Below are 20,030 nucleotides of genomic sequence, written 5' to 3'. Positions count from 1 at the left end.
CAAGGCTCTCCAGAGGGTAGTGAGCTCTGCACAACGCATCACCGGGAGCAAACTACCTGCCCTCCAGGACACCTACACCACCCGATGTTACAGGAAGGCCATAAAGATCATCAAGGACATCAACCACCCGAGCCACTGCCTGTTCACCCCGCTATCATCCAGAAGGCGAGGTCAGTACAGGTGCATCAAAGCTGGGACCGAGAGACTGAAAAACAGCTTCTATCTCAAGGCCATCAGACTGTTAAACAGCCACCACTAACATTGAGTGGCTGCTGCCAACACACTGACACTGACTCAACTCCAGCCACTTTAATAATGGGAATTGATGGGAAATGATGTAAATATATCACTAGCCACTTTAAACAATGCTACCTTATATAATGTTACTTATCCTACATTATTCATCTCATATGCATGCATATATACTGTACTCTATATCATCGACTGCATCCTTATGTAATACATGTATCACTAGCCACTTTAACTATGCCACTTTGTTTACATACTCATCTCATATGTATATACTGTACTCGATACCATCTACTGTATCTTGCCTATGCTGCTCTGTACCATCACTCATTCATATATCCTTATGTACATATTCTTTATCCCCTTACACTGTGTATAAGACAGTAGTTTAGGAATTGTTAGTTAGATTACTTGTTGGTTATTACTGCATTGTCGGAACTAGAAGCACAAGCATTTCGCTACACTCGCATTAACATCTGCTAACCATGTGTATGTGACAAATAAAATTTGATTTGATTTGATATCCTCAAAAGGTTCTACAGCTGCACCATCGAGAGCATCCTGACGGGTTGCATCACTGCCTGGTATGGAAACTGCTCGGCCCCCGACCGCAAAACACTACAGAGGGTAGTGCGTACGGCCCAGTATATCACTGGGGCCAAGCTTCCTGCCATCCAGGACCTATATACCAGGCAGTGTCAGACAAAGGCCTTAAAAATTGTCAAGGACTCCAGCCAGCCTAGTCATACACTGAAGCGCCAAGTCTAGGTCCAACAGGCTTCTAAACAGCTTCTACCCCTAAGCAATAAGACTCCTGAACATCTAATCAAATGGCTATCCAGACTATTTGCATTGCCCCCCCTCTTTTACGCTGCTGCTACTCTCTGTTATTATCTATGCATAGTCACTTTAATAACTCTACCTACAGTACATGTACATATTACCTCAATTATTTGACTAACCGGTGTCCCCGCACATTGACTCTGTACCCCGTACCCCCTTGATTTGAAGTGGTCACACAATGATTACTATATGTAGGCCTATGTGGTAGCTGTTTTGACCAATGTTTCAAGCAAATGCTTATAAGCTAATGAAAGTAAACACTATTCAGCCACTCACCGTGTAAATATTTGTTTGCATGACAACACAAAACAGTTCAAATGATTTGTTTGAGCGGCAGGTCTCAAGGCAGGGGAGAGGGTACGCCACTAAATGAGAACAGATTAAAGCTGTGAAATCTGTACCAAACCCCCTCTCCTACACATTACACAACCAATAGAACACAATGACTTTCTGCGTGGCTGTGATTGTATTTCTGTCCCTTCGTGGCAGTCTGGTAAAATAGTCTCATTGGAATTCATGAAATAGTTTTCTCACGGCGTAGCACTGTAAAATCAATATATTAACTGTGCCGGGGGGCTAACACTGTCAGGAGATTGTGTTTATGCACCCTGACCCGTTTCTCTGAGTGGCGTGCATTACATTTGAACCGGGGGAATTATCTCCGTACGTTTCAGATGATACACCATGATATAACACTATACATGGAGTGGCCCAGGTTGATCTTATTCTGGAATCTAGTACGTGTGCAGGCGTATGGCTGTGTAATTGTGAGTGTATGTGAGCATGAGCGCATGTTTCTATAAATATCTCTTTATGTGTGTTTCTGAACGTATATATTATACTGTATGTATAGAGTACATGTATATGAATCTATGGGTGCAGTTTTGTATGTACATCCTGTGAGTGTGTGGATACTAACAGCGTATGTTTGAGCTGTGTGTGTGTGTGTCTGTATGTCTGTGTGTGTGCGTGTGTGTGTTTTGTGATGATGGGCTTAGTGCTCATGTGGATGTGGCTGCCAAATGAAGATTAAATTAAGATAAAAATATAGGACGATGTGGCCTAGAGAGCCTGCAGGAAAAAGAGATGTTGTCTTCCTTTGCTTTATTTGACTTTTTTTGGTTGATTACTTGGGGGGTTGATACCAAGAGTCACATTCCATATTTCATGTTATGCCCATAGTATGAAATATTATAAATAATTTATAAGTTACAGGAAAAGGTTTAAAATCAGGAAACAAGACGATATTTGAATTCAGACAATCAAACAGTAGCTATAAAGTTTACTACTATAAACCTAAACTGATTGATTTACAGGTTTGGGTTGAGTTACTGTCTCTTGAGGAGGAGGGAGGGAGCCAGGTGGGAGGGAGGAGGAGGGAGGGAGCCAGGTGGGAGGAAGGAGGAGGGAGGGAGCCAGGTGGGAGGAAGGAGGAGGGAAGGAGCCAGGTGGGAGGAAGGAGGAGGGAGGGAGCCAGGTGGGAGGAAGGAGGAGGGAGGGAGCCAGGTGGGAGGAAGGTGGAGGGAGCCAGGTGGGAGGAAGGAGGAGGGAGGTAGCCAGGTGGGAGGGAGGAGGAGGGAGGGAGCCAGGTGGGAGGGAGGAGGAGGGAGGGAGCCAGGTGGGAGGGAGCCGGGAGGGAGGGAGGGATAGAGCCGGGAGTGAGGAAGGAGGAGGGAGGGAGCCAGGAAGGAGGGAGGAAGGAGAGAGGAAGGGAGCCAACAGGGATGGAGGGAGCCAGGTGGGAGCCTGGAGGGATCCTTGAGGAAGGGAGCTGGGAGGGAGGTAGCCGGGAGGAAACCTGGAGGGATCCTTTAGGAAGGGAGCTGGGAGGGAGGGAGCCAGGTGGGAGCCTGGAGGGATTCTTGAGGAAGGGAGCTGGGAGGGAGGGAGCCGGGAGGGAGGCAAGCCCAGAGTCTCAGCTCCTGTTTGGGATTGACAAGGAGCCATAATATTTACAGAGACGGTAGATTGACTTCTGAGAGATCAATTTCTGTTATGGCCCTGCATTCTGTCCTGAACCTGGGAGGTAATGGGATCTCTGCAACACTTGGCTAAGAGAACTTCATGCCTGTCTCTCTATATTTATCTCTAGTCTTCTCTCTCTCTCTCTCTCTCTCTCTCTCTTTCTCTCTCAATTTAATTAAATTCAATTCAATTCAATTTAAGGGCTTTATTGGCATGGGAAACATATGTTTACATTGCCAAAGCAAGTGAAGTAGATAATAAACAAAAGTGAAATAAACAATAAAAATGAACAGTAAACATTACACTCACAGAAGTTCCAAAAAAATAAAGACATTTCAAATATATACAGTACTGTAACGATGTGCAAATAGTTAAAGTACAAAAAGGAAAATAAATAAACATGAATATGGGTTATATTTTCAATGGTGTTTGTTCTTCACTGGTTGCCCTTTTCTTGTGGCAACAGGTCACAAATCTTGCTGCGGTGATTGCACACTGTGTTAATTCACACATTAGATATTGGAGTTTATCAAAATTGGGTTTGTTTTTCGAATTCTTTGTTGATCTGTGTAATCTGAGGGAAATATGTGTCATATAATATGGTCATACATTTGGCAGGTTAGGAAGTGCAGCTCAGTTTCCACCTCATTTTGTGGGCAGTGTGCACATAACCTGTCTTCTCTTGAGAGCCAGGTCTGCCTACGGCGGTCTTTCTCAATAGCAAGGCTATGCTCACTGAGTCTGTACATAGTCAAAGCTTTCCTTAAGTTTGGGTCAGTCACAGTGGTCAGGTATTCTGCCACTGTGTACTCTCTGTTTAGGGCCAAATAGCATTATAGTTTTTGTTAATTCTTTCCAATGTGTAAGTAATTTTCTTTTTGTTTTCTCATGATTTGGTTTGGTCTAATTGGGTTGCTGTCTCTCTCTCTCTCTCTCTCTCTCTCGCTCTCCCATTCTCTTCCCTGACTTCCTTTGATAACCTGAACAGACAATATAATGGTCAAATGTCAATAATTAATGTCAGAGCAATTGGAAACTTTCAAGTGTATTGACTGGACCATTAATTTTCTTGAGGCCGTTAGTGGGGGCAGAGCAGACAGACAGACGGGGGGAGGGAGGGAACGAGGGAGGGAGGGTGCCCATCTGTGGAAGCACCGAGCAAGTCAGCCTCATTATCTCCCTTTCCCCGATTTCCTCAAAGGGGAAATCATACACACTCATACTCATACTCAGACACACACACACACACACACACACACACACACACACACACACACACACACACACACACACACACACACACACACACACACACACACACACACACACACACACACACACACACACACACACACACACGCACACAGAGGACCCCAACCGACACATCTAAAGGTCAGGTCTACCAGCCCTAAACTCATTCCCATAAAGGTGGAGGTCTATTAGGTCACAAACTGTGCATGAAAGCCATCCTTTTATTTCCCTGTGTAAATCACATTTCAGTGTCGGGGGTATGGAGCATGTTACTGTGATTGCATCTGTGCACTCTATACTGTTATTTATGAGGATATATAACAGCATATCGCTTAGTATTAGGAGAGGAGTTATCGGTCACTGTGGAGGAGTGCTAATGTTTGTTTGGGTTCGTGGGGGTGCTTGCTTATATGTGTATCTACATGTCCAGGCAGTCTGTGTGTTGGAGTGAGAGGATGTTTGTGTGCTATTGATGTGCATGTTTACTCATAAGCAGCAGTCCCTGCGGTTATATCCGCGGGACAGGTGTGTTTAGGGTCATGAAATACTGTATTTTGTGGAAGAAGAGCGGGTGGGTGGCGGTCATCGATAAAAAAGATGCATAAAAAAATTCATACATTTATAATTGTTGTTTAATTCATATCTATAGGCTACATTGAGGGTTTTTGTTCCTCATTTTGATCTGGTGTTAGTGCGTAGCCTAAGCTTCAGGGCCCAACTGTAGCGCGCCAAATACACGGCAATCACCAAATGCTTTCCAGAACTTGGCCAGAAAAGTGCATATCAATCCACTGAGGCAAAAAGGACAATGTCAGAGTTTAATTCAATAAGAGAAAATCGACGAAATGAAAAGTGGAAATGAAATAAAATGGAGGGCCAGAACAGTAATGTAATTTATGTGAAAGATTTTGTGAAGTGGTAAAAGAAATGAAAGCAGTTATGTAACGTGCGATGATTGTGAGGTGCTATATGCAAATTCAAGAGTCGTAAGACGGGAACTGTAGCCTACTGTTCAGATGGGTTAAATGGAATAGTAGCCTAACTGAAATCTGGACACTGGCTTTAGGTCTATAACCTCTCACATAGTCTAATATAACATTAACTCCTGCACCATTAAGCATTTCTTGCAGTAAAATGATACACCACATGTACATTTTGACTCATGAACAGTGGAGAAATATAATTTATTTCAGAATCTTGAGAGAATGAATGCACAGTTAGGGATCATCTGTAAAGGTACTATCTTTATCAGCAACATAAAAGCTGACATTATTTCAACCACATAAAATATGCAACCAGGCCAAACTGAAATCTTATCAGAAATATGTTAGGTGCTTTCACTGCTTTGTATTTCCTTGAAACTGATGTCATTTGAACATTTTGCACAGAAAATGTTACTGATTTTCTTTTGTTATTGCATTTCCTCACCGGTCCCTAAACATCTGCAGTGCAAGAAAAGTTGAGATAAATGAGAAAACTTTACCGATGTCAACTAGATTGAAGCATTCATCGATTTATGACATTATTCGGGTGATCAATGGTTTATTTAGTCTTCTAGGGAAGTAATGACAGAAGAGAGGCTGCATGTATCTAATTATAGATATGTTGACTACCATGGACTCCCGAGTGGTTCAGTGGTCTAAGGCACTGTGTCACAGTTGTAATCCTTTCTAACGCAGCTTTTTTGAATGATATCATGTAGTAGAATTGCATAAGTGTTGCTCTCCACTTTCTGGAGGACCACATTTTGAAATCAGTGGAATTAGAGTATAATAGCTAAGGAGATGGAGAAAATTCTGGCGTTTGATTGTAAATGTGCAGACGGAGTCAAAAAGAGAACACACAGAAGGCTGTTGTATAAAACACCTGTCTCCGGATTACATCTTCAAACTAAGGGCAACCATGGCATCTGTGACAGAGAGGGAGAAGCGCCCATCCATGTAAGATAGTCTAGTTAGCTACATTTTCATAAATTACACCTAGCTAGCTAACATTAGCTGGTAACTATTTCAATACAATGTTTATGATGTCAGTGCGACAACTGTCGATAGACGTAGCTGGTAAATTCGCTCTGGCTAGCTACTCCGATTTCAGAGCACTTTCATCTGAGTGTGCCAGAGATCAGAATAACTGATGCATTTATGAACGCTCAACACCCGTTGAATATGGCCAGTGTCAGTAAACGTTGGCAAAAAAGCGTAATTAAATTGTTGCCAACAACACATTTGCAGTCACCAAAGCTGCGCATAACATAAAAACAGCCTAACCAGCTGCTCCAGGGTCGAGTAAAATGAGCTGTTCTCTCTTTTGTCTCTGGAAGTAGCTAGAAAGCTAGCCAACACTAGCCAGTTAGCTTGGGTGCTTGACTGCTGTTGTTAAGTCAGAACGCTCGGATCAACTCTACTTTTCGTCCAGAGCGTCCAGTGTGCACTCTGAATGCTCTGAGTGTGAAATGCTCTGAATTTACCAACAGCCAATCTGACATTGCCCAGAGCACACTCTGGAACTCTAGATTAAATATACAAACACCTGTAGTATAAAGCAGCATTTCGTTTTAAATTCTTTGGTTGTTTAGTACATAGCCTCACATGTGAACCCTTAAATAGATGGGTGGGTCTAAAGCTTAAACGGGTGTGAACGATGCTGAATGGGTGTAGACAGTTCTCTGCTGCCAATGCCTGAAATTAATTGCAAAAATCACTGAAGTCTTATATCTCCCTCATTAACTTAAAGCATAAGCTGTCAGCTTACCGATCATTGCACCTGTAAACAGCCCATGTGTAATAGCCCATCCAACTACCTCATCCCCATATTGTTATTTTTATTTTTTTCTCCTTTGCACCCCAGTTTCTCTACTTGCACATTCATCTTCTGCATATCTATCACTCCAGTGTTTAATTGCTAAAATGAAATGATTTCACCACTATGGCCTATTTCTTGCCTTACCTCCCTAATCTTACTATATTTGCACACACAGTATATAGATTTTTCTATTGTGTTATTGACTGTATATTTGTTGTGTAACTGTGTTGTTTATGTCACACTGCTTTGTTTTATCTTGGCCAGGTTGCAGTTGTAAATGAGAACTTCTCAACAGGCCTACCTGGTTAAATAAAGGTAAAATATATATATTTTTTTAAAGACAAAGAAGAGCTCTCCAGTAGGTACCAAAACATTCAGGGGCCATTTTCTCAAAAGAGAGGTTACAAGTTTATCAACTTTCAAAGCAGAATGACTTTCCCATTGTCCGACAGGTGTAGTGAATGATATATAATTTCATCCAATGTAAAAAACACAATTTCGAATTTTGCTAAGACCAAATTGAGCCGGTCGGTCACGTATGTGTGTCTGTGTATGTGTTGTTTAACCATTATGTGCTACCCCTATTCCCTTGAAAGGTCTATTGCTGTCACCTAACACACACGTGATTGGCTTACCTAATCCAATGGGCTATCTTTCAGCCCCCTGTGATTGGCTGACCCCTCAAGAGAGTGTCACAACCGGACGCAGCGTTAGACCATAATCATACAAGCTTGACCTGACACATCATGGCACTCCCTGCCACGGTAACGCCTCTGAAGGCTGCATGGGCACAGGTTGCTAGGCAACATGCCACAGGAGCTTTCAGATAGGATGGATGGAGAGTCGGAGACCAACAGGCAGAGAGGAGAAACATGGGAGAAATGGCAGTGACAAACATGGAGAACCAGGGGATGACATGGTGCTCTTCCGTGGAAAACATCCCTCTCTTTCTACCCCTGTCTGAATCCCAAATCCCCTCCTTTCTCACAGCTATCTCTCTTTCTCTCTTCGATTCTTTCTGCCTCAAGGAAGACTCTTCTCATGTGTAAGTGAATTAAAATGGGTTGCCATATTGTATGTTGGAAGTGAATGTACATGTACTGAGAAAAACAAGGACATGATCCTCCTTTCAACATGTCAGCGGTGTACTGCATCACGTTAACACAAACAACCTAATTACGTCGTGTTCATGTGGAGGTGAACAGTGTTTTACAGTTATTGTGTGAGAGCCCCACGGGGAGTGGGGGGGGTGGGGGGGGTGAGGGGTGATGGAGTTAGATACCCTTACTAGAAAAGGCTGCAGTAAAAGTGTAGTAACTGCAGTCAACTGTCGTATTTTGGACTGCAGAATAGCTGTAGTAAAAAACACTGTTATTTTGGATGCAGTATTTGCCACATCATGCAGTTAAACTGCACTCTGACTGCAATCTTTTTTCGTAAGGGATACCCTGCTCTAGGTTGTTCATATTGATATGAATACACTGCACCTTTACTGTCACGCCCTGGCCTTAGTATTCTGTGTTGTTCTTTATTATGTTGTTTAGGCCAGGGTGTGACATGGGTGATTTATGTGTCTTGTTTTGTCTAGGGGTTATGTAGTCTATGGGGTTGTGTTCAGTTGAGTGTTCTAGGTAAGTCTATGGTTGCCTGGAGTGGTTCTCAATCAGAGGCAGGTGTTTATCCTTGTCTCTGATTGGGAAACATATTTAGGCAGCCATATTCTTTAGGTATCTTGTGGGTGATTGTTTCCTGTCTCTGTGTTCTCTGCACCAGTTAGGACTGTTTCGGTTTTGCTACATTTTCTTATTTTGTATTTTGTATAGTGTTCACGGTTTTCATCTTTCATTAAAGATGTTTATAAATAACCACGCTGCATTTTGGTCCTCCTCTCCTTCCCAGGAAGAAAACCGTTACATTTACTTCCAACGACCTCATCCCAATTACTGTATTTATTTATTTATTTTGCTCCTTTGCACCCCAGTATCTCTACTTGCACATTCATCTTCATCTTCTACCATTCCAGTGTTTAATTGGTATATTGTAAAGTATACCTATTGTAATTACTTCGCCACCATGGCCTATTTATTGCCTTTACCTCCCTTATCTCACCTCATTTGCACACACTGTATATAGACTTTTTCTACTGTATTATTGACTGTATGTTTGTTTATTCCATGTGTAACTCTGTGTTGTTGTATGTGTCAACCTGTTTTGCTTTATCTTGGCCAGGTCGCAATTGTAAATGAGAACTTGTTCTCAACTAGCCTACCTGGTTAAATAAAGGTGTTCTCAACTAGCCTACCTGGTTAAATAAAGGTGTTCTCAACTAGCCTACCTGGTTAAATAAAGGTGTTCTCAACTAGCCTACCTGGTTAAATAAAGGTGTTCTCAACTAGACTACCTGGTTAAATAAAGGTGTTCTCAACTAGCCTACCTGGTTAAATAAAGGTGTTCTCAACTAGACTACCTGGTTAAATAAAGGTGTTCTCAACTAGCCTACCTGGTTAAATAAAGATGAAACAAAAAATAAATAAATACAAACTTGACAAATACATCTACTTGACAAAAAGTTTAGTTCAGCTTAGCATTAGCTTCTCCCTCACCTTCAACTCAGTCTAACCTTTTTAGTAGCTTTTATATGTGTGTGTAACTGTTTGTAATAGCATGTTAATATGGGTGTGTAATGAGGCATACTCTTAGTCTCACGACTGACACTAAATTCTTCCGCTGCTCTGTTGTTCGCAACAAACTTTAGTCTGAGACTACCATCATTGAAGTGATTTGTGGTGATGAGGAGCGCGAGGCGTTGTACAAAACAAAGTAATCGGTGGTTGGATTGTCTCTAACCAAATCAGACTATCAAAGCCAAAGCCAAATTTTAAAAAATGCCTCTTTACCCATTTGTGTTCTGGCTATGGCACAATCCATCGGTTTCAGGACAAATCAGGCAGCCACGAATGTGTTCTCATTCGGTGATGGATGGGGGACGTACTCAGATCCAAACTCATTGTGGATAAGAAACTAACATCTGTGGTCATGGAGTAGCATTTGGCTGGAGAATTGTTTTTGTATTTATTTATTTTTTTAACCTTTATTTAACTATGCAAGTCAGTTAAGAACAAATTCTTATTTACAATGACGTCCTACCCCGTCCAAACACGGACCAATTGTGTGCCATCCTATGGGACTTGCAATCAAAGCCGGATGTGATACAGACTGGAATCGAACCAGGGACTGCAGTGACATTTCTTGCACTGAGATGCAGTGCCTTAGACCGCTTGGCCACTCAGGGGTCTGAGTAGCCAGGCAACCATACTCTATTTTGTTTATATTGATATAAATACATTGCTTCTTTACCTGACAAATAAACCTAGAGTATACTGTAAGTATGTTACTCCTAAACAGTAGGAGGTTGTTGTTTGTCTCAGTGCATTGGTGTCCTGCCCATCCAACACCCCTGGCCAACCCCTGGCCTGACCTGAAACAGCCAACCAGGCATAGTTGGAGATGGACACAGAGAGACAGCCAGGGACAGAAACCACCATCAACTCTAATCAACGTGGCTGTCATGATTATGCCCAAGGTGCTTTAATCTGTGGCCAGGCAACAGGCAACTATTCCATAGAGCGACTATGACAGGTGGAGGCAGGATGGAGGGATGGAGGGGTGAGTGGGGGCTGTTTGGCCGCACACACCCCTGTGCTGTCGAAAACGTCAAACTGGCATCCTCTCTGAACCCTGGCCCTAGCAGAGATCTGAGACACAGTAGGGATTCACAAGCCAAATGGCAGGTGAACACTTAACACGACACAGTAGGGATTCACAAGCCAAATGGCAGGTGAACACTTAACACAACACAGCAATGCTACTATTCCATATCTTATTTGCCACTTGGCTGTGGTCATTGAAGAGAATCATTTCTCTGTGGTAACTCACTGAGGTAAATAGGGGTTAGATAATGATTTAACCTCAACGGCCTGAAACAAAGGACAGCACTATTCTATTAAAGGGAGTCTGATGAACTCATGGAATCCATTTTTATGACTCCAGAATGAAGGAAGTTTGAGGTAGTTTTGCGAGCCAATGCTAACTAGTGTTTGCACAATGCCTGGAAGTCTATGGTATCTACTAGCATGCTAGCAGTTACTATAGAATTCCAGACATTGTGTTAATATTAGGTAGCAACTTCCTTCAAACAGCACGCAGAGACATAAAATGGTATCCACAAACCCATCTCAATCTGGCAACGGAGAAGTCGGGCTTCATTGCCCTGAAGTATTCCTTTAAGTTCGGAGGAAAGAGAGACAACTAAGGTTCATGGTAGACTGTCTGCAGGAACACAATATAGGGTTGATTACATTAGATTTCCCACTACAAGACAATGACAGAGTTCTAATTCCAAATATTTAAATATGTGGGGCTTAAATATTTGATACCAGAATATCTGGCATTCTATAGTATGTGCATCAGGAACAATAAAATGTGTTTATAATACATATTGCTTTAATTCATTGAGATGTTGCAAGTGTATTGGAAGCATATACAATTTGAACCATTAATATCAAACCAAATAATGTTATTGTCCTCAGATTGAATAGCATATCCTAGAATAAAGCAGGATTCTGTAGAAAATAAACATTAAACCACAGCAAACTCTCCAGTGTTAAATCAGCATTGACAGTCTTACATTTAACACTGGGCCAGTGTCTATAAGGAGTCACACTTTTGAGTGTTAAATGAACACTGCTTAGTGCTGACACTGTTAAACTTTGTCAGTGTTAGGGAATTAACACTTTCAGTGTTATGAAATTACACCTGATGTAGTATTTTAACACTAGGAAGTGTATGTAGTTTACACCAATGGTGTTATTCAATTACCAAGTGGTCCGTATCTCTTGACAAGGTCATTCGAAGAAGAAAATCAACCTATACGCTGACTCGGTGAGTGAGTTTATAAAGAAGTGCACTGGAGATGTTGTACCCACTGTGACCATTAAAACCTGCCCCAACCAGAAACCGGGGACGGATGGCGGCATAAGTGCAAAACTGAAAGTGCAATCCACCGCATTTAACCATGGAAAGAGGTCTGGGAATATGACTGAATATAAACAGTGTAGTTATTCCCTCTGGAAGGCAATCAAACAAGCGAAATGCCAGTACAGGGACAGGGTGGAGTCGCAATTCAACGGCTCAGACAAGAGACGTATTCGGCAGAGTCTACAGGAAATCACGGACTACAAAAAGAAAACCAGACACGCCACGGATACCGACGTCACGCTTCCAGACTAACTAAATGCCTTCTTTGCCCGCTTCGAGGATAACACAGTGCCACCGTCGCGGCCCGTTAACAAGGACTACGCCCCATATTCAATCGCTCCCTATCCCAGTCTGTTGTCCCCACATGCTTCAAGGTGGCTACCATTGTTGCTGTAACCAAGAATGCAAAGATAACTGAACTAAATGACGACTGCCCCGTAGCACTCACTGCTGTCATCATGAAGTGCTTTGAGAGGCTAGTCAAGGATCATAACACCTTCACCTAACCGGCTACCCTAGACCTACTTCAGTTTGCATACTGTCCCAACAGGTCCACAGACGACGTAATCGCCATCACACTGCACGCTGCCCTATCCCATCTGGACAAAAGGAATACCTATGTAAGAATGCTGTTCATTGACTACAGCTCAGCATTCAACACCATAGTACCCTCCAAGCTCATCATCAAGCTGGAGGCCCTGGGTCTCAACCCTGCCCTGTGCAACTGGGTCCTGGACTTTCAGACAAGCCACTCCAGGTGGTGAAGGAAACAACATCTCTATTTCGCTGATCCTCAACACTGGGGCCCAAACAAGGGTGCGTGCTCAGCCCCCTCCTGTACTCCCTGTTCCCCCATGACTGTGTGGCCATGCACGCCTCCAACTCAGTAATCACGTTTGCAGATGACACAACAGTTGGGCTTGATTACCAACAACTACGAGACAGCCTACAGGGAGGAGGTGGGGGCACTCGAAGTGTGGTCTCAGGAAAACAACCTCTCAATCAACATCAACAAAGCAAAGGAGATGATTGTGGACTTCAGGAAACCCCCCTATCCACATCGAAGGGACAGCAGTGGAGAAGGTGGAAAGTTTAAGTTCCTAGGCATACACGACACAGACAAACTGAAATGGTCCACTCACACAGACAGTGTGGTGAAGAAGAACAACGCCTCATCAAGCTCAGGAGGCTGAAGAAATTTGGCTTGTCACCCAAAACCCTGACAAACTTTTACAGATGCACAATCAAGAGCATCCTGGCGGGCTGTATCACAGCCTGGTACGGCAACTGCACCGCCCTCAACCGCAAGGCTCTCCAGAGGGTGGTGCGGTCTGCACAACGCATCACCGGGGGCAAACTATCTGCTCTCCTTGACACCTACAGCACCCGATGTCACAGGAAGGCCAAAACGATCATCAAGGACATCAAGAACCTGAGCCACTGCCTGTTCACACAGCTCCCATCCAGAAGGTGAGGTCAGTACAGGTGTATCAAAGCTGGGACCGAGAGACTGAAAAACAGCTTCTATCTCAAGGCCATCAGACTGCTAAACAGCAATCACTAACTCAGAGAGGCTGCTGCCTACATTGAGACCCAATCGCTGGCCACTTTAATAAATGGATCACTAGTCACTTTATACAATGCCACTCTAAATAATGGTACTTTAATAATGTTTACATATCTTACATTACTCATATCACATGTATATACTGTATTTTATACCATCTATTGCACCTTGCCTATGCCACTCGGCCATTGCTCATCCATTTACTTATACGTACATGTTCTCATTCACCCTTTTAGATTTGTGTGTATTAGGTAGTTGAGGAATTGTTAGATTGCTTGTTGGATATTACTGCACTGTCAGAACTAGAAGCAGAAGCATTTTGCTACACTCGCATTAACATCTGCTCCCCATGTGTATATGACAAATAAAATTTGATTTGATTTCAGTGTTGGGTTAAGGATATTACAATAATATTTAAATATTTACAAGTCTTTGCCACATGCTCTTATGTACGCATTTATAAAGACCTCAAAACTGTCAGCAGACATGCTCAAACTTTAATGAACATAACCATAGACCACTTAAACTGGTACAACATTTCCACTCACGGGTGGCCAAAAATACCTAATTGAAAGCCACATCCCCACTAAGCCACATCTTCAATATGATTTCCCTGTGTGCGAAAGACATATTGATTATCCTGGACCATAAAACCTAGCGGTCAAAAAGGGAAATGGTTCCAATAATTTTCCCACCTTTCATTTTCCCATAGAGGCTTATCCTGGCATGACATTTTGAAAACTGTGTAAATCTCTCTAGGACAAGGTGACTTTTATTTAACCCCCCCAAAATGAAACGCTAATTAGCTGCAAATGTGGCTATTATAAAGAACTACAAATGCCATGATGATCTGGATGAGACTGCTGAATTGAGGCAAAGGTAAGAATCTCTGGATTAACTATCTAATGTTAGCTAAATGTAGTAATAAAATAGCTACATTTCTTTAAATGGACAATTCTGTGAACTTGTGCAAGTTTTAAATTGACACAATACCTGTTAGCAAAGGTATCAGCTAGAGATGACGTGCAGGAGCTTTCAGGGATTTGTAGTTTTGCATGATGCCTACTTGAACGCTAATTAGCATTTTCAAATATGAGCGTAAATAGAGCCAAATAAAAACAAAAGTCACCTCGTCCAAGAGAGTTTTACACGGTTAACAAAACGTCAAGACAGGGTAAGACTACACGAAACACAGCCCTTATTTTAAGTGTTTATAAAATCCCATATGGGAAAATAAATGGTGGAAAAACGATTGAAAACATTTCCTTGTTTAACCACTAGGTTTTAGTGGGTATTATGACAACTCCACTGTGAGGCTTTATAGAGGCTGGTGCGCAGGCACCCTGGTGAGACTACAGAAGCAAAATTTTAAAATCTACTCTTCTACTGGCGAAAACGATCTAACTGATTGGATTAGTTTAGAAAAATGTATGCTATTCATCTTTGTGTAGCATAAGATTAATCAATCAATGCAAAAACAATCACATGCAAAAACACAGATTTTCAGTGTACCCACCATGGCCGCCTGCGGACGTCATACAGGTCAATCTTATTGGGTGCTCTCCATGGAGTGGCTGGGAAAAGGAAGAAATGTAAAACATCATTCTGAACATCAGCTTGATCTTCTTTATTTATAGTTCAACTTGATAATACCCTTATTAATAACGATCCGGGACCTACCTGGGTAATATCTTGTGACCCCCGTGGCGCTGCCGAACACCTGCCAGCGCAGAGAGCTGTCCTCCCGGCGGTTATCAATGAAAACCCTCTCCAGAGCCTGGGTCCAGTTCAGTTCATTCAGGATGACTGGTGCTGCAGGACAGGATGAGAGGAGAGGAGGACACACTATCAACATAGTGTGTACAGTACAGCACAATCAACATGGCAATGACCACACTAGCACTGGGGGTAGAGCAGATCACATACTTATACTGGGTGTCCAGGATAATGAAGAAGTAATCCAGGACAATATGATGTCCTACAGGCCCTAGTTTTGTCACACCTGGACTACTGTCCAGTCGTGTGGTCAGGTGCCACAAAGAAGGAAAATTACAATTGGCCCAGAACAGGGCAAAACGGTTGGCCCTTAAATGTACACCGAGACCTAACATTAATAATATGCATGTCAATTTCTCCTGGCTCAAAATAGAGAAGAGACTGACGTCATCAATAGAGATTGACGTCATCACTAGAACTATGAACATACTGAATGCACCGAAATGTCTGTTTAAACTACCAGCACACAGCTCAGACACCCATGCATACCTCACAAGACATGCCACCAGAGGTCTCTTCACAGTCCCCAAGTCCAGAACAGACTACGGGAGGCGCACAGTACTAAACAGAGACATCACTACATGGAACTCTATTCCACATCAGGTTTTTATTTATTTTTTATTTCACCTTTATTTAACCAGGTAGGCTAGTTGAGAACAAGTTCTCATTTACAACTGCGACCTGGCCAAGATAAAGCAAAGCAGTGCGACAAAAACAACAACACAGAGTTACACATGGAATAAACAAACATAAAGTCAATAATAGAATTGAAAAAGTCTATATAGAGTGTGTGCAAATGAGGTAGGATAAGGGAGTTAAGGCAATAAATAGGCCATAGTGGCGAAATAATTCCAATATAGAAATTAAGCTCTGGAGTGATAGATGTGCAGAAGATGAGTATGCAAGTGAAGATACTGGGGTGCAAAGGAGCAAAATAAATAAAATATATAACAGTATGGGGATGAGGTAGTTGGATGGGCTATTTACAGATGTGCTATGTATAGGTGCCTGTGATCTGTGAGCTGCTCTGACAGCTGGTGCTTAAAGTTAGTGAGGGAGATATGAGTCTCCAGCTTCAGTGATTTTTGCAGTTCGTTCCAGTCATTGGCAGCAGAGAACTGGAAGGAAAGGCGGCCAAATAGGAATAGGCTTTGGGGGTGGCCAGTGAGATATACCTGCTGGAGCGCGTGCTACGAGTGGGTGCTGCTATGGTGACCAATGAGCTGAGATAAAGCGGGGCTTTACCTAGCAAAGACTTATAGATGACCTGGAGCCGGTGGGTTTGGCGACGAATATGAAGAGAGGGCCAGCCAACGAGAGCATACAGGTCACAGTGGTGGGTAGTATATGGGGCTTTGGTGACAAAAAGGATGGCACTGTGATAGACTGCATCCAATTTGCTGAGTAGAGTGTTGGCGGCTATTTTGTAAATGACATCGCAAAAGTCAAGGATCGGTAGGATATTCAGTTTTACGAGGGTATGTTTGGCAGCATGAGTGAAAGATGCTTTGTTGTGAAATAGGAAGCCAATTCTAGATTTATTGGAGATGCTTAATGTGAGTCTGGAAGGAAAGTTTACAGTCTAACCAGACATCTAGGCATTTGTAGTTGTTCACATATTCTAAGTCAGAACCGTACAGAGTAGTGATGCTGGACAGGCAGGCAGGTGTCATGACGTTGGCCTGGGGGTAGGTTTATGACCGTCATAAATACCTCTTTCCCCCTTTTCCTCTCTCTACCCTACTGATGTTACATTTGCAAAATCCTTGGTTAACATAGAGATTCTGGGAACATCAGAAGGTGGGGGGAAATTAACTATATTCTGGTAATCCGACCAATGGAACATATGCGGTGGTACTTAATGAATATGATGCCAGTTTGGTTGTCATCTGAGACATTCTCATCAATGATAAGATGACAAACTCTACAGTGGAAAGTCTACACATCAGCGTTATCGGATTCACATGGAATTGTTGTCAATTTAAATGTTTGAATATAAAATTATTCATGATGGGATGAAATGTGATTTTAGCTTCTAAAATGTGAGATTTGGGTTTTCATAAGATAGGGCTCTGCTCAATCAGTGGCCCGCCCCTGTGAAGGGAAATGGGCTATAAAACCTTTCAAATACGCCCTCCTCTCCCTTCCTATATAAGCCCTTGACGACAATGTAACCTCCTGTTGTGAGGACGACAGTCCGATGTCAGAATGGTTCAGATAATAACTACAGATGGAAGCCAACATCAGCGTGAGCTTTGGTTGCGAATGGTATGAACTTTGAACACTTATTCACTATGGAAGTGATACCTCCTAGCCGTTGAGTTAGCAACAGCCGCTGCAAATGAGGGTTAGGAAGGAACAGAGTATTCCGTCTACCACACAACAACATTACTTCAACGTATCCAATTACCAGCCAAGACATTCTTCAAAGGACTCGGTTGGGCAACACGGCCTTTCATCTACCACCAACCTACCGAAGCATAGCTCAGAGTAAATATTTATAGCATTTTCCTTTTCCAAATGGGCGGTAATTTAGAATGCATAAGATACTGTATTTACGATAGCACAGCTTCGCTCTTTGTTCCTCAGTCTTCCCGCTCTTTCACTAAAACCCAGCCCCTTTTCTTTTGTGTAACATGCTGTCATATCTGTTCCGCCCGCTAGGGACATTTTCCTTTATGACGTAATTTGTAATCAAGTTAAAATATGTGTATGTGTAATTCTGTGTGATAAGTTAGGTATTTAGTAAACAAATAATTAAACCCAATTTTGTATTGCTGATTCAACTTGGTTCGTGCAGATAACCAAGAATTTAGATGACGATTAATATTGACTGCTATTGACGTAAAATTTTACTCGGTCTTTAAGAGTTTATTCGGAAGATAACAGCTCTATACATATTATTTCGTGGTGCCCGATTCCTAGTTAATTACCATTACATGATTAGCTCAATCTGTCACGTTCTGACCATCGTTCGTGTGTGTTTTCCTTGTTTTAGTGTTGGTCAGGATGTGAGCTGGGTGGGCATTCTGTGTTGTGTGTCTGGTTTGTCCATTTCTATGTTAGGCCTGATATGTTTCTCAATCAGAGGCAGGTGTTAGTCATTGTCTCTGATTGGGAACCATATTTAGGTAGCCTGTTTTGTGTTGGGTTTTGTGGGTGATTGTTCCTGTCTTTGTGTTTGTGGCACCAGATAGGACTGTTTTGGTTTTTGCACGTTTCTTGTTTTGTAGATTGTAGTATTTTCATCTTTATTAAAAATGCACAAAACTAACCATGCTGCATTTTGGTCCGCCTCTCTTTCCCCACAAGAAAACCATTACAGAATCACCCACCAACCAAGGACCAAGCGGCGTGGTAAACAGAGGCAGCAGCAACAGCAGCAGCAGGAGAAGCAACAGGTGCAGCAGGAGCAACAGCAGCAGCAGCAAAAGCAGCAGCATGAGGAGCTAGCACGGCAGAGCGGCTGGAAGCCCGAGAGGCAGCCCCAAAAATTTCTTGGGGGGGTGGCACAGGGAGAGTGTGGCAGAGTCAGGAGTCAGACCTGAGCCAACTCCCCCTGTTTACTCTAAGGAGCCATGGATGGATTTGGAGCTGTCGGCGAAGCTGAATGCTGAGTCTGAGAGTGTTGAGGATATATTGGACAGAGTAGAGAGAAGGCTGTTGGTTTGGCATAGTAGGCAAGGCATTCGCCTTGAGGTATGTGTCCCCAGTCCGGTACCACCAGTGCCGGCACCCCGCACCAGGCTGTCTCTCCGTCCCATCAACACAGGTGCTCCCGCCTGTCCGGCGCTACCAGAGTTTCCTCCCCTCAGTCCAGAGGCGCCAGAGCCCCTCAGTCCAGAGGCGCCAGAGCCCCTCAGTCCAGAGGCGCCAGAGCTTCTCTGTCCAGCACTGCCAGAGCTTCTCTGTCCAGCGACGCCTGAGCTACCCGTCTGCCCAGCGCCGCCTGAGCTACCCGTCTACCCAGCGCCGCCTGAGCTACCCGTCTGCCTTGCGCCGCCAGCGCCATCAGTCTGCCCAGCGCTGCCAGTCTGCCCAGTGCCGCCAGTCTGCCCAGTGCCGCCAGTCTACCCAGTGCCACCAGTCTGCCCAGCGCCGCCAGTCTGCCCAGCGCCGCCAGTCTGCCCAGCGCCGCCAGTCTGCCCAGTGCCACCAGTCTGCCTAGCGCCGCCAGTGCCGCCAGTCTGCCCAGCGCCGCCAGTGCCGCCAGTCTGCCTAGCGCCGCCAGTCTGCCCAGCACCGCCAGTCTGCCCAGCGCCGCCAGTATGCCCAGCGCCGCGAGTGCCGCCAGTCTGCCCAGTGCCACCAGTCTGCATAGCGCCGCCAGTCTGCCCAGCGCCGCTAGTGCCGCCAGTCTGCCCTGCGCCGCCAGTGCCGCCAGTCTGCCCAGCGCCGCCAGTGCCGCCAGTCTGCCTAGCGCCGCCAGTCTGCCCAGCGCCGCCAGTGCCGCCAGTCTGCCCAGCGCCGCCAGTATGCCCAGCGCCGCCAGTGCCGTCAGTCTGCCCAGCGCCGCCAGTCTGCCCAGTGCCACCAGTCT

At 43.9% G+C, this 20,030-nt stretch overlaps 1 protein-coding gene across 2 annotated transcripts in view; it reads right to left on the bottom strand.

Annotated features, from left to right (window-relative positions):
* Window positions 1-20,030, bottom strand: part of LOC135540277 (voltage-dependent calcium channel subunit alpha-2/delta-2-like) — a 308,846-nt gene that overhangs the window by 71,110 nt on the left and 217,706 nt on the right. For both annotated transcript variants that reach the window (XM_064966836.1, XM_064966837.1), the window contains exons 7-8: window positions 15,395-15,526; window positions 15,231-15,288 (exon numbers count right to left, since the gene is read on the bottom strand). In XM_064966836.1, coding sequence (XP_064822908.1) covers window positions 15,231-15,288; window positions 15,395-15,526 — 190 coding nt within the window. The remainder of the gene's footprint in view (window positions 1-15,230; window positions 15,289-15,394; window positions 15,527-20,030) is intronic.

This window comes from Oncorhynchus masou, chromosome 5, assembly GCF_036934945.1.
Source record: "Oncorhynchus masou masou isolate Uvic2021 chromosome 5, UVic_Omas_1.1, whole genome shotgun sequence".
NCBI lineage: Eukaryota > Metazoa > Chordata > Actinopteri > Salmoniformes > Salmonidae > Oncorhynchus > Oncorhynchus masou.
Note: the sequence above shows the minus strand (reverse complement) of the source record. Positions and strands in the feature narration are given on the sequence as shown.